Raw genomic sequence first — 12012 nt, 5'->3', positions numbered from 1 at the left:
TATTAATATAATAATAATATAAGTTTTTAAGAATCCCATTATTGTCTTTTTTTTTTCGTTTGTATATATAGTATATATTAGTATGTAAATTATAGTTTCATATTAAAAATTAATTAAGAATTGATATATTAATAGATTGAATTTATTAAATTTGTATATATTAAATAAAGGTATACATCTTTTACTTATTAATATATAGAATAAAGGTTATTCAGATTGAAAAAAATAAATAATTAACTTTTTAATAATTATTATATACAAATCGGATAAATTTTTTAATGTAAATATTATCATACTTTTTCGATTTTATTGTAAGAATGGATTCCTATTTTTATTTTTTTAGTAAAAGTTAAACTTTAATTTATAAATTTACGTTTTTTAAGAACTAATTAATAATTTTTAAATATTAAGTTGTTATTTTAGAATTTTATTTAAAACAATAATAAAATAAAACTTAAGTAGAAATACAATTAAGTATTTTGAGTCTATATAAATTTTAAAATATTTTCAATATAAAAATTAAAATAATTAATTTAAATTTAATTTAATTCTGCATATTAATAGAGTACTTCATATATAGAATTTATCAATTAATTATTATATACAATTTAATTTTAAGTATAATTTTAATAAATCTTCATTTAAATAGGTTTATGCCTCCTTTGCTTAGAAATATTTTAAATTAGAAAATGTTCTATTTATAAATATTAAAATGTAAACTTCGATTTAATTTTTTAAATCATTAAATAACAAATAATTATAATAAAATAGAAATTCTAAAAAGCGGAATTAAAATTTATATTTAATTATAGAATGAAATAATAAAGTGTATTTCAAATAAATTTAATATAAATACAAAATAATTGAAATTAATCTTTGATAAAATAGAATTTAAATATAAATAAAAATTAATCAAATATGTGAAATTAATTAATTTTAGAAAATATTAATTCTTATATCATGTTAAATCAATTAAAAACATAATAATTTGATAAAAAATAATTAATTTAAATAGAAAATCAACTTAACCTATTAAATTAAAGTTTTTAAAATAACATTTAGTAGCTTGAAAAGTAAATATAATTATAAATAATATTATTATATTTAGGAACTATATAATTAAATATCATTTAAAAAAAAAAATTAGAATTGGGTCTACAACCTCCAACACTTTGTTGGCCAATGCTATCCTTGCAAAGTTGTGAAGGTTAAGACCTTCCATCAGTAGGTTCTTTTCCTATCACCCTTTCTAATAATAGGATTCCATAACTATAAACATCTCCGCTCTGCAAAATGAAAAATAATATTATTTATTGATTTCATTTATAGTAAATAAAGAAATGTAAAGTAAGGATTAAAAAAAAGCACTTGTGACAAAAAGGATCACAACCACCTGGAGCTGCATAACCTACCGTTCCTCTTACTCCATTTGAGCTGCTTTGAGTTGGATTCACAATGTGAGGAAGAAACTTTGCCAGCCCAAAATCTCCAACATGAGCAACCATATCATTGTCAAGAAGAATATTGCTTGGCTTGAGATCACAATGAACAATCGGCTCTTGGCAATGGTGATGAAGATAATCTAGCCCATTTCCAACATCTATAGCAATGCTTAATCTTTGCAGAAGGCTTAGACTTGGTTGTTCATCAGTTACATTTGTATGTAACCACTTGTTTAGATTCCTATTTGGCATGTAGTCGTCATAAATAAGTTCTTTAAAATCATTTCCTTGGAAATCAATACTAGAGCAAGATATTATTATCTTGACAAGATTTTGGTGACGTGCATTTCTAAAGACCTTGTTTTTGAAGGTTAACCACTTTCACTTGCAAAGATTGCACCATTCTCTTCCAAAGTGCCTTTATAGACTGACCCGAAGATACCCTACCAATCAAATTTGTTGAAGAGAACCCATCAGTTGCCTTACGAAGCATTTTGTATGAAACTTTTTCAAGTGATTTTATTTGTAAAGAAGTAGGAGATTTATCTCTTTTCTTCTTCTTGAACATGTAATAAATGGCAGTTGACATCACAGTAACACAAATAACACATGAGATGAGAATCACAACTGTTGTGACAAGACGCATTTTGCTTCTCTTTGATGTTTCAACAAGGCATCTAGGCAACTGTACCTTTGGTATACCACAACAGAGTCTACTGTTTCCTGCAACTGATATTGCACTGGCATTCGCAAAACTCCTTTGGTGAAAACTTCACCATCAAAATTGTTGAAAGATAAATTGATATATTCCAACACAAAATTCTCTAGGTATTTTGGAATCTGACCAGAGAAATTATTTTCAGAAAGATCTAATTTTCTTAGACCTTTTAAAGAAGCCAGAGATGGAGGCAAGGCACCTTGAAAGTTGTTATTGCCCATGTAAAGCAACTCAAGACTACTGCAGCGGCCAAGGTCAGTTGGAATTTTGCCAGACAACATGTTTTGTGAAATAGAAAAATCTATTCAAATTGAATAAATTTCCAATTTCTAACGAGAGAGATCCAACTAAATGATTTTGATCTAGTCCCACTTCAAGCAGTATAGATTGAAAAGAAAAAAGTTTTTCATGCTACTCCAACCAGTATAGATTGAAAAGAAAAAAGTTTTTCAGGTGTGGAGCCGCTTGTTCTAAAAATATGATAGAATAATAAAATATCATTCTTAATGATTTATTTTGCAATTCGTCAGAATTAAATATATTCTTTTAAAATTTAACTTTTAGAACCAGCATAATTTTTTTAGTTTATAATCAAACCTAAGAAGAGAGAAATAAAGTAAAGAAAATGAGAGTTTTTTTCTTTATGAAGATATAGGCTATTTAAAAATTTTAAAATAATATAATTAAATCTGCATAAAATCATAATGATAAGATTTAATATTAAATTTAAATATTAAATGCAAAAAAATCTCACAAATAAAATTTTTAATGGCTATAAAATTTTATAGGATAAAATAATTATATTTAAAATCTAAAATATTTAAAAATAAAAAAAATATTTATTAGTAAATTAAAATTTTTGAAATAAATTTACGTTTACAACCACTATAAAAAATAAGGTATTTGGAATGGACTTAGCTATGAATCTTGTCATCTCAGAAAAAAAAAAAATTATGATGGCATCAGCGACGGATTCGCAATGGAAAATATACTAGCCTATTTTTAACGGATTTTTGATCGATTAGTGACGGAAATTTAAAAAATTATCGACGAACTTTTTCCGTCGCTAATCTATGGGAAATTTTAAAACTCGCCTAAGATCTCCTCCCAACTGCTCCTCCACGCCGCCGCCGCCGCCCCCGACACCACCAAAGGCTTTCACGACACTGCGCAATGGCCTGTAGCAAGTTTTGCGATGGAACTTCATCCCCATACAGCAACTTGGCAGCAACGTCATCCCTCTGTCTCTATCTTTCTGCAACCTCTCCCATATCTGTTCTCGAGCGTCCATTGTGCCGTTGTCCGCATCAGCTTTTGTTGGTGCCATGGAACTTATACTCTCGATTGGAGCTCTTCAAAATATGAGGTATATATTCTTCATCTCTAGTTTATTATACCTTTAATTAGATGCTAGTTTATTGTTCCTATCTTAGCCGACAGTTGTGCATTTTTAAATTTGTGTTCCACTTCCTGATTCTCTATTTTATTTTCTTTCGGGAGTGCTGAGTGGGGTTAATTGGGTAAAGTGTTGTTCTCTCCTTTTCTATTTTCTTTTTTCCCCTTTTTAATTCCATTTTTATCAGAGTTAATAAATTAAAAGCCATTATTATTTCCTGATTTGGTGTGCTTCTTTGTTGCTTACATCCATTAATTCCTTTTAACACCCCTTTCATATGAGACTCTTGAATTTGCTTCTTCATTCTCATCTGATCAATGTGCAGAAGGTGTGGTAGCTGTTTTTACCATTGAAAGGGTGGGAGAGACATTTAATGAAACTGCAATACCTCTAAGGTACACACCAAGAAAGTTTGTGGTTCAACATAAGAAAAAGCTTTTGGTAATTATTGAGAGTGATCAAGGAGCATATGCAGCAGAGGAGCGTGAAGCTGCCAAAAAGGAGTCTTTTGAGGCTGCTGGGATGGGGGAAAATGGAAGTTCAAATGCTGATCAGATGAAGAATGGTGGTGATGATGAAGACAAAGATGATCCACTTTCTGATGAGTAGTATGGTTATCCAAAGGCAGAATCGGAAAAGTGGGTTTCTTGCATTAGAGTTCTAGACCCAAGGACGGCATCCACAACTTGTCTGCTGGAGCTTCAGGACAATGAAGTTGCATTTGGCGTGTGCACAGTTAACTTCCATGACAAGGAGCATGGAACTCTTTTAGCTGGTACTGCCAAGGGACTCCAATTTTGGCTTTCTCCAGTTTAAGGTTCATCTTCTAGTCTTTTCAGGTAAAGACTTTGCGTTTCTAATAAAATTAATTTATGCGAAAGATATTCTAATTCATAAAACTCTTTGCAAACAGCCATGTATGAGTGGATTATGAGTGGCATGCCATGTATTTGAGAAATTGGCATCTTTCTCTAGCCAAATTGAAATTTGGCAGTAGCGTACTGTGCAAGTGCTGCAGCAAGTAAAGACTTTGCGTATCTGATAGAATTAATTTATGCAAAAGATGTTCTAATTCATAAAACTCTTTGCAAACAGCCATGTATGAGTGGATTATGAGTGGCATGCCATGTATTTGAGAAATTGGCATCTTTCTCTAGCCAAATGGAAATTTAGCAGTAGCGTACTGTGCAGCGTGCTGCAGCAGTGCACTTTCTGTACAGCAATGCTACAAGTGCAGCAGTGCACACTGCACTGCTTGCTGTGCAGCAACAAGCTACTCTTGCATCGCCTAGTTAGCGGCTAATTTGAATTTTGTTGCTAATTCAATAGTGTGAAATTTTACAAATTCAGTGGCAAAGGACTAATATCTTGATAAACTGCATATATAGTTATATGTCAACTTGAGAGAGTTGCCAAAGAATAATTAACTTTGATTTCTGAAGCTTCACATAACTAGGCTACTCACATTGGATTAAGAACAATTAATAACAGAAGATTATGTTGAGTAATGGAATAGAAACACATAATTACCTCTACATGAAGTCTCTTGTTGAGGGCTTGAAGGGCATTATTATCAACTTTAACTATATCAAACTGTTTCTTCAAGAGTTAATAGTCTTTATCCAACTGCTTAGTCTTCCACCTAGCCTTCTTAGTTTGAAACCATATAGCTACATGAGCAAATAATTTGAATCCTTCAATTAAATCAAAGGCAGAGATGTTAGATTATTTTGCACCAAAGTTATTATCTCCAAGCACTTACATGCATCTTACATTACTATTTTTTTGTTTGTTAAATCGGCGGCACAAATTTTCTTCAACACGTTGCATTTATGAAACTCAATAGTACTTTTGTTCCCATGATCCTTTTGTAATGTAGAAAGAAGTATTGTCATTCATTTCTTAGGCATGGATTCCATCAATTATGTTATGATGTTACTAATCTTGTCACAGGCCTTAAATGCCATATTGCTCATATCTTCGTTTTTCTGTACCTCTGCAGCATCATAAGTTCTAGAGATTTTTTTAGCATTCTACTGGAACGAGTTTAGCTAGAAAACACATTTTCTTTTCCAAGTAATTCTTGTTGTAGAATCCTTTCATTTTTCTTGGTGCTAGTTATTATTTATTAGGACATAATATAGTGAATTAAAAGGTCATAGAGATAAATTCAACTGGATAAGTTGAACTGAAGTTGTTGATAGTTCTAATAAACTATGTAGCGATAATGAATCCTTCTAATTAGGTAGCCTTAATATGGCAATCTTAACTGTCATTTGAGTAAAGAGCTGTAGCTTTTTAATTATATAAGTGTAGAGGTATTATAGTCTCAGTACAACTAAGTTTCAGGACACAAGGGCTTAGGGAACCTCTAACATACAGTTAACGACATGGGAAAAATTGAAATCTTTGTAGTTGTATAGCTGATCCCAAACTACACTAGATTGGATTGAATTTAGCGATTAAAATTAAGTTTATGAGGACTTACTGTAAGGTTGATGATATTCATAATAGTCTTGAGCTGCATGGTGTTGTATGATTGCTTTCAGACTTCATTTAGTTTAAACACTTATTATTTGATTATGGTTTTATTATTATTCATAATTGTTGTTGATTGAAACTTTTGAACAATTATTTTTTTTAGATGCCTTGAAAAGTAGTATTACAAAATTTGAAACTCTAGCTACTTCTTTCTCATGCACATTAGCTTATCATGGAGGACTTTCTCAAACTATATTTTCTTTAGAAGAGGCTGAACAAATATTAGAGTAAAATTGGATGAAAGAAAAGAACAAACGTAAGAGCAAATGTGACTACAAATTGAAAAGTAAGTAAAAGTCCATATTAAATCACTGAGGAATCAAAAGAGATCTTTACCATATAACACAACTGCAGATTTTACTTTTCCATGAGGATGGTTCAGTAAATTGATGGATTTGTTCTAAACTTTATGAATATGGTTAATTAATATGGATTTATTCTAACCTTTATAAATATTATTAAGTATTTGTGTGTATGAACATAAATTATAATGATTATGAATGACGTTTAATTTATATTGAATATATTTTTTAGTTGTAAATTATTTATACTATATAGGGAATGTCTAAATAAAAAAAAAATTATTTTATTGATAATAATGAATATTATTGAAAATATAAATAATTTTTGCGACGGATTTGATAAAATAATCTTAATATTTCCAACGGATTTGCGACGACTTTTGTGAAAATGGTCTTAAATTTTCGACAGCTATTTTTCATCGCTAATTATTTCCGATAGATTAGCGATGGATTGGTTATCACATGGATTATGCTTTTTCGACAGATTTAGAGATGAATAAAGTTTGTCAAATATTTTTGACGGAATGGTTCATCAAAAATACCGTTGAAAAAAATTAGTGATATGACTATAAGCGACGGATATTAGGCTATACAAAATCCATACTGAAAGTATTAGCAACGAATTTAGACTATCAATGATTGAAATGATAGTTTTTTTTTTATTGAACAATCTCCACACATTTCAAAGATTTTTTATTACTGGGTGTAAAATTTAGTGTATATGTTTCGAATATAGTATCTTTTGGACTATGAACTAGATCTAGATTAATAAGACTAAACATACAGAATAATTGGTGAAACTTTTGCTTCTATGAATAAAAAACTCTTTCTAGTAGGCTAATATCCCATCAATTTCATAACACTCTACAGATCTCATTGTTAACGCTGTTTTGCGCTAATAGGCTATGCGCACGCCTGTTAGTTCATTATTGCTTTAGAAATTATACCACAATCTCATAAAAGCGGCTCTACTTCATACTTATATACATGATATCATCAAATGTATACTGCAATTTATATACCACCCATAACAGATATGAATGTCATTAAGAGTTTTCAGCTCATCCTCTCATTAATACATTTTACCACTTCTCATACTATAGGAAAAACAAATGACAAATAGTGTTAACAGAACTAACAAGTGACTTGTTAGTACCCATATGAAATATTTTTCATGAGATCTCCCATCATAAAAGTTGGGTTCCTACCATTGTTAACTTCAAATTGGCTCATCAAGTCTCGTTATGTTTATTTATTAGTTTTCTTCCTAAAAGTTTAGTCAGAGGATCGGCCAAATCCACTTCTAATTCCACATAATTAATGGGTATAATTCCATTTCTTAGTAGCTGTTTTACCATATTTTTTCTTAGATGAATATGTCTATTTTTACTATTGAAAGTTTTAATCTTTGCAATAGCTATTGTCTTTTGGCAATCACAACACACAAATGATATTGATTTTATTCTTAATATAGTATTTGCTAAGAAATTTCTTAGCCACTTAAGTCTCATTGTCATCTAATTTCAGAGTAATAAATTCTAACTCCATGATGATTTTAAAAATAATAGTTGATTTTCAAGTAATTGCATCATCATTTAAATTAAATATATAATCACTAGTAAATTTTATCTCATTTAAATTTAAATTTCAATTAATATCACTGTATTCTCCTAATACAGTGGGACATCCACTATATAGAATACTATAACTCAAGTTACCTCTCAAATAATTCTTAATTGTTATTAAAATAACTCAATGATCATGATTAGATTATGAGTAAATATGCTTAATCTATATGACATAAGTTATATCAAGTCTGAAAAATTTATTGAATGCAATAATCTTCTAATAATATGTACATATATAAATTGAGCAATAATATCATTTTTATTATTCTTTAAGAATTATCATTAAATGTGGTATTTACTAGTTTGACATTGAAATGTCTAAACTTTTTAATAAAAAACTCAATATTAATACTCTTATGATGTAATTATACTAATATTCCAATTTTGATACCCCAAATACCATTACTTCCTTTACATATTTTATATCAAATTTATGAATAAAAACAAATTTAATTTCACATGTTATCCTATAACTTATGTCAAATATAAACATATTATTTACATATAAATAAAAAAATTATATTTTCACTATGTATAAACTTTATAAACATATACACTAGCCAAAATTGGCTAGTGAAATATTTCATGTCACTATTTAAGTGTTTATTTCAAATCATATAAAAATTTAAGAATTTTATTTCCTTGATTAGAAACAAAACCATACTTATACCATATAAATATATTTTAAAATCTTAAAAAAAATAAAAATCCATTTGGTGGATAAAGTTTTACATTATGAAACTAAAGCAATTAAATTTCAACATTTCTTTTAGGATCAGTAAGTATATTTTTAGCAAAATTTTTCCCAATATTTTAGATCGATTTTATAAAAAAAAAATTTCATAATTCATAGGAGTCTTATCAATTTATTATTTTATTTTCTTTTATTGCATTACTCTTAATAGTATTATGAATAAAATAAATGTAAGCATGTATAAACATAAGAGTAATAATACTTCATAATAATTTATTATTCTAAATTTTTCAAAAATAAAATACCACTAAAACTCAAAAAAAAAAAAAAAAAGAAAAGTTTAGGTGCAACTACCCATCACCTTATAATTGATTATATATATATAAATATAAATATATATTTAAATACTTTTAGAGGAAGTAATTAGTGGATTGGGAGGTATAATAATTTATTACTCTAAACTTTTCAAAAGTAAAATTCCTCTAAAACTCAAAAAAAAAAAAATAATTAGGTGCAACTACCCATCATTCTATAATTGATTATATATATACATATATATAAATATATATTTACATACTTTTAGAGGAAGTAATTAGTGAATTGGGAGGTGGAGTTAAATTTTTATTTCTATCTTTGAAATCAGTTTGTAGTTACTATTTAACCTAACTTATACGAAGATCTTTGTTCCCCTCTATTTTAAAAAATAAATAAATAAATTGCCTAAAAATAAATAATTTTTTAATGCTCAACTTTATAAACAAAAACATCCTACTCATTTGTAATTAAAAAATAAATTATTTATTCCACAACTTAATTCATATTCATTCTATCAATTAGATATCTGTTACAGATATTAAAAAGAAGAAATTTATTATAATTTAAAAATAAAAAAAATATTGGTTATCATTTTTTATTTTTCAAACACATATAATTCTATGGATATGTCATCTATTTTCATTTTTTTTAAATTTTTTTGTTGAGATTAAAAAAATATTTAAAAAAAAATAATAATAAATTTCATTGTCTACTATTCTCTCACACCATTGAATCTTTAATATTGTTGTAAAAATAGTATAGAATAATAAAATTTATTTTGTAATTTTCATAATTAATTAGGTTTTCATCAAGATAATAAAAATTTATTTTTAATTTATAATCCAACAGAAAATAATAAAAAAATAAATAAAATAGAAAAAATAAGAATTATTTTTTTTTAAAATACATGCTATTTACAATGAAATTTGAGTTGTATTAGATATTATTTTTAAAATTTTATTTTGTAATTTTCATAATTAATTAGGTTTTCATCAAGATAATAAAAATTTATTTTTAATTTATAATCTAACAGAAAATAATAAAAAAATGAATAAAATAGAAAAAATGAGAATAATTATTTTTGTGAAAATACATGCTATTTACAATAAAAAAATAACCATTATAAAAATTTTGAAATTATATAATTAAATCTGCATAAAATCATAACGATCAAATTTAATATTAAATTTAAATATCAAACCTGTAACAATAAAAACATCTCACAAATAAAATTTTTGACGGCTATAAAATTTTATAAGATAATATAATTATATTTAAAATTTAAAATATTTGAAAGGTAAATAATAAATATTTATTGGTAAGTTAAAATTTTTTAAAATATAAATTCACCTTACCTAAGGTTGTCTTGAAATAGAATAAAAAATAATAAATTTCAGCAATTTCCAAGAGGAGAGGGAATGGCACCTTGCAAATTGTTACTGGAAAGCCGACTTTTACCTCATGATGATATGTTGCCTAAAGATGAAGGAATTGGTCCATACAATTTTCAAGTCTAAGCCGTTGTAGTCTTGTAAGCTTACCAGATTCAATGGGAATGGTACTTGTAATTAGGTTATGTGCTATATTCAAATGCTGTAAGTTAACAAGCACTAATAACCATAGAGGGAGGCTTCCACTAATTTGATTAAACTGCATGCTTAGCTGTTCAATGGATAGGTTATGTGCTATATTCAAATGCTGTAAGTTAACAAGCACTAATAACCATAGAGGGAGGCTTCCACTAATTTGATTAAACTGCATGCTTAGCTGTTCGATGGATGAAGATAGATTACCCACAAAATCTGATAATACACCCTTAAATTGATTGTAAGATATATCCACCATTTTCAAATTGCTATAATTCAATAAAGAAGGGATAAAGTTCAAGAGACTATCTCCTTTGTTTCCGAGATTATTGGCCCACAGAGATAACCAAACAAAATGCTGTAGGACTTCAAAATCAATGTTTACTTTTCCATTGAATATATTATCATCTAAATAAATTTGTTGGAGTTTGGAGGCATTGGATAACGACACGGGAATGGATCCACTAAAATTATTGCTTGACATTTGTAACATCTGAAGCTGAGGGAGAAGAAGGCCAATATTTGATGGAAGACTTCCATAGATGACATACGTAGTGATGGAGGAAAGATTGTAAATGGATTGAGAAACAATAGCTGACAAGTACTTGAGTTGACCCAAAGAATATGGAATATTTCCACCGGCAGAGATCACATCAAGTAAACTAAAATTTCCCAAAAATGGTGCTATGCCACCACTCAAATAATTATTATGAACTAAAATCATTTTAAGCCTCGACAAAGCAACAAGTTCTGCAGGAAGGTTTCCAGCCAGCCCATTATAAGCTAATCCAAGGTCAATCATGTTCAAGCATTTGGACAAATTGGATGGGATTTTATCTTCAAATGAGTTGTTGCGAAGATCTAGAATCTGAAGTCTGAACAAACGGCCTAATTCTGAAGGGATTTCACCTTGTATGGTGTTTTTCTGCAGCTGAATCTGCCTAAGAAAACTCATGTTTCCTATATAAGGAGATAAATTACCCACCAAGCCTTTAGAATGAAGGTAAAACATGGTGACTCTCTTGTGTTTGCTACCATATGACACCTTCCCAGTCGCAGAAATGCGTAGAAGCATTCCATGAACTTGTGGCATTTTGAGGATCATGCACAATCTTTGCCTTGAATTCTAACAAAGTAAGATGATCTGTCCCATTCCCACCAGTACTTGTAGCAGAATCAATAGAGGGAATTTCAAAGCTTAGCTACAAAAGGAGTATGAGGAGAATCATTTTTTTTTTTTTTTTGAGCCATGCGTATCTAAGTTTATGGTTTGAATGGCTAACTCTTATTATCAGAATATTTAGGCACAGGGCACACCATGGCTCTTCCTATAATAAACTTGACTTGAAAAGAAAATTAACAATTTAATATTAAAGAAAATGACATAAAA

General features: G+C 28.2%; 1 protein-coding gene and 1 long non-coding RNA gene across 2 annotated transcripts; one reads left to right on the top strand and one right to left on the bottom strand.

The window, feature by feature from the left end:
- Positions 1–3117: 3117 nt before the first annotated feature.
- LOC110619166 lies at positions 3118–7919 on the top strand. Its single transcript, XR_002488598.2, has 3 exons — positions 3118–3526; positions 3882–4395; positions 6201–7919. It is a non-coding gene; the product is annotated as an uncharacterized LOC110619166 (long non-coding RNA).
- A 2593-nt stretch (positions 7920–10512) lies between these two features.
- Positions 10513–11715, bottom strand: LOC110618986 (putative receptor-like protein kinase At3g47110). Its single transcript, XM_021762252.1, has one exon. It carries the CDS (start codon positions 11713–11715, stop codon positions 10513–10515), a length of 1203 nt encoding a protein of 400 aa, XP_021617944.1.
- Between the last annotated feature and the right edge of the window lie 297 nt (positions 11716–12012).

The sequence above is a fragment of the Manihot esculenta genome, chromosome 7 (genome assembly GCF_001659605.2).
Source record: "Manihot esculenta cultivar AM560-2 chromosome 7, M.esculenta_v8, whole genome shotgun sequence".
NCBI classification, from domain to species: Eukaryota; Viridiplantae; Streptophyta; class Magnoliopsida; order Malpighiales; family Euphorbiaceae; genus Manihot; species Manihot esculenta.
Note: the sequence above shows the minus strand (reverse complement) of the source record. Positions and strands in the feature narration are given on the sequence as shown.

Coding starts and splice junctions, on each gene's coding strand:
- LOC110618986 (XM_021762252.1), bottom strand. CDS start 11,715: ATGCCACAAGTTCATGGAATGCTTCTACGCATTTCTGCGACTGGGAAG.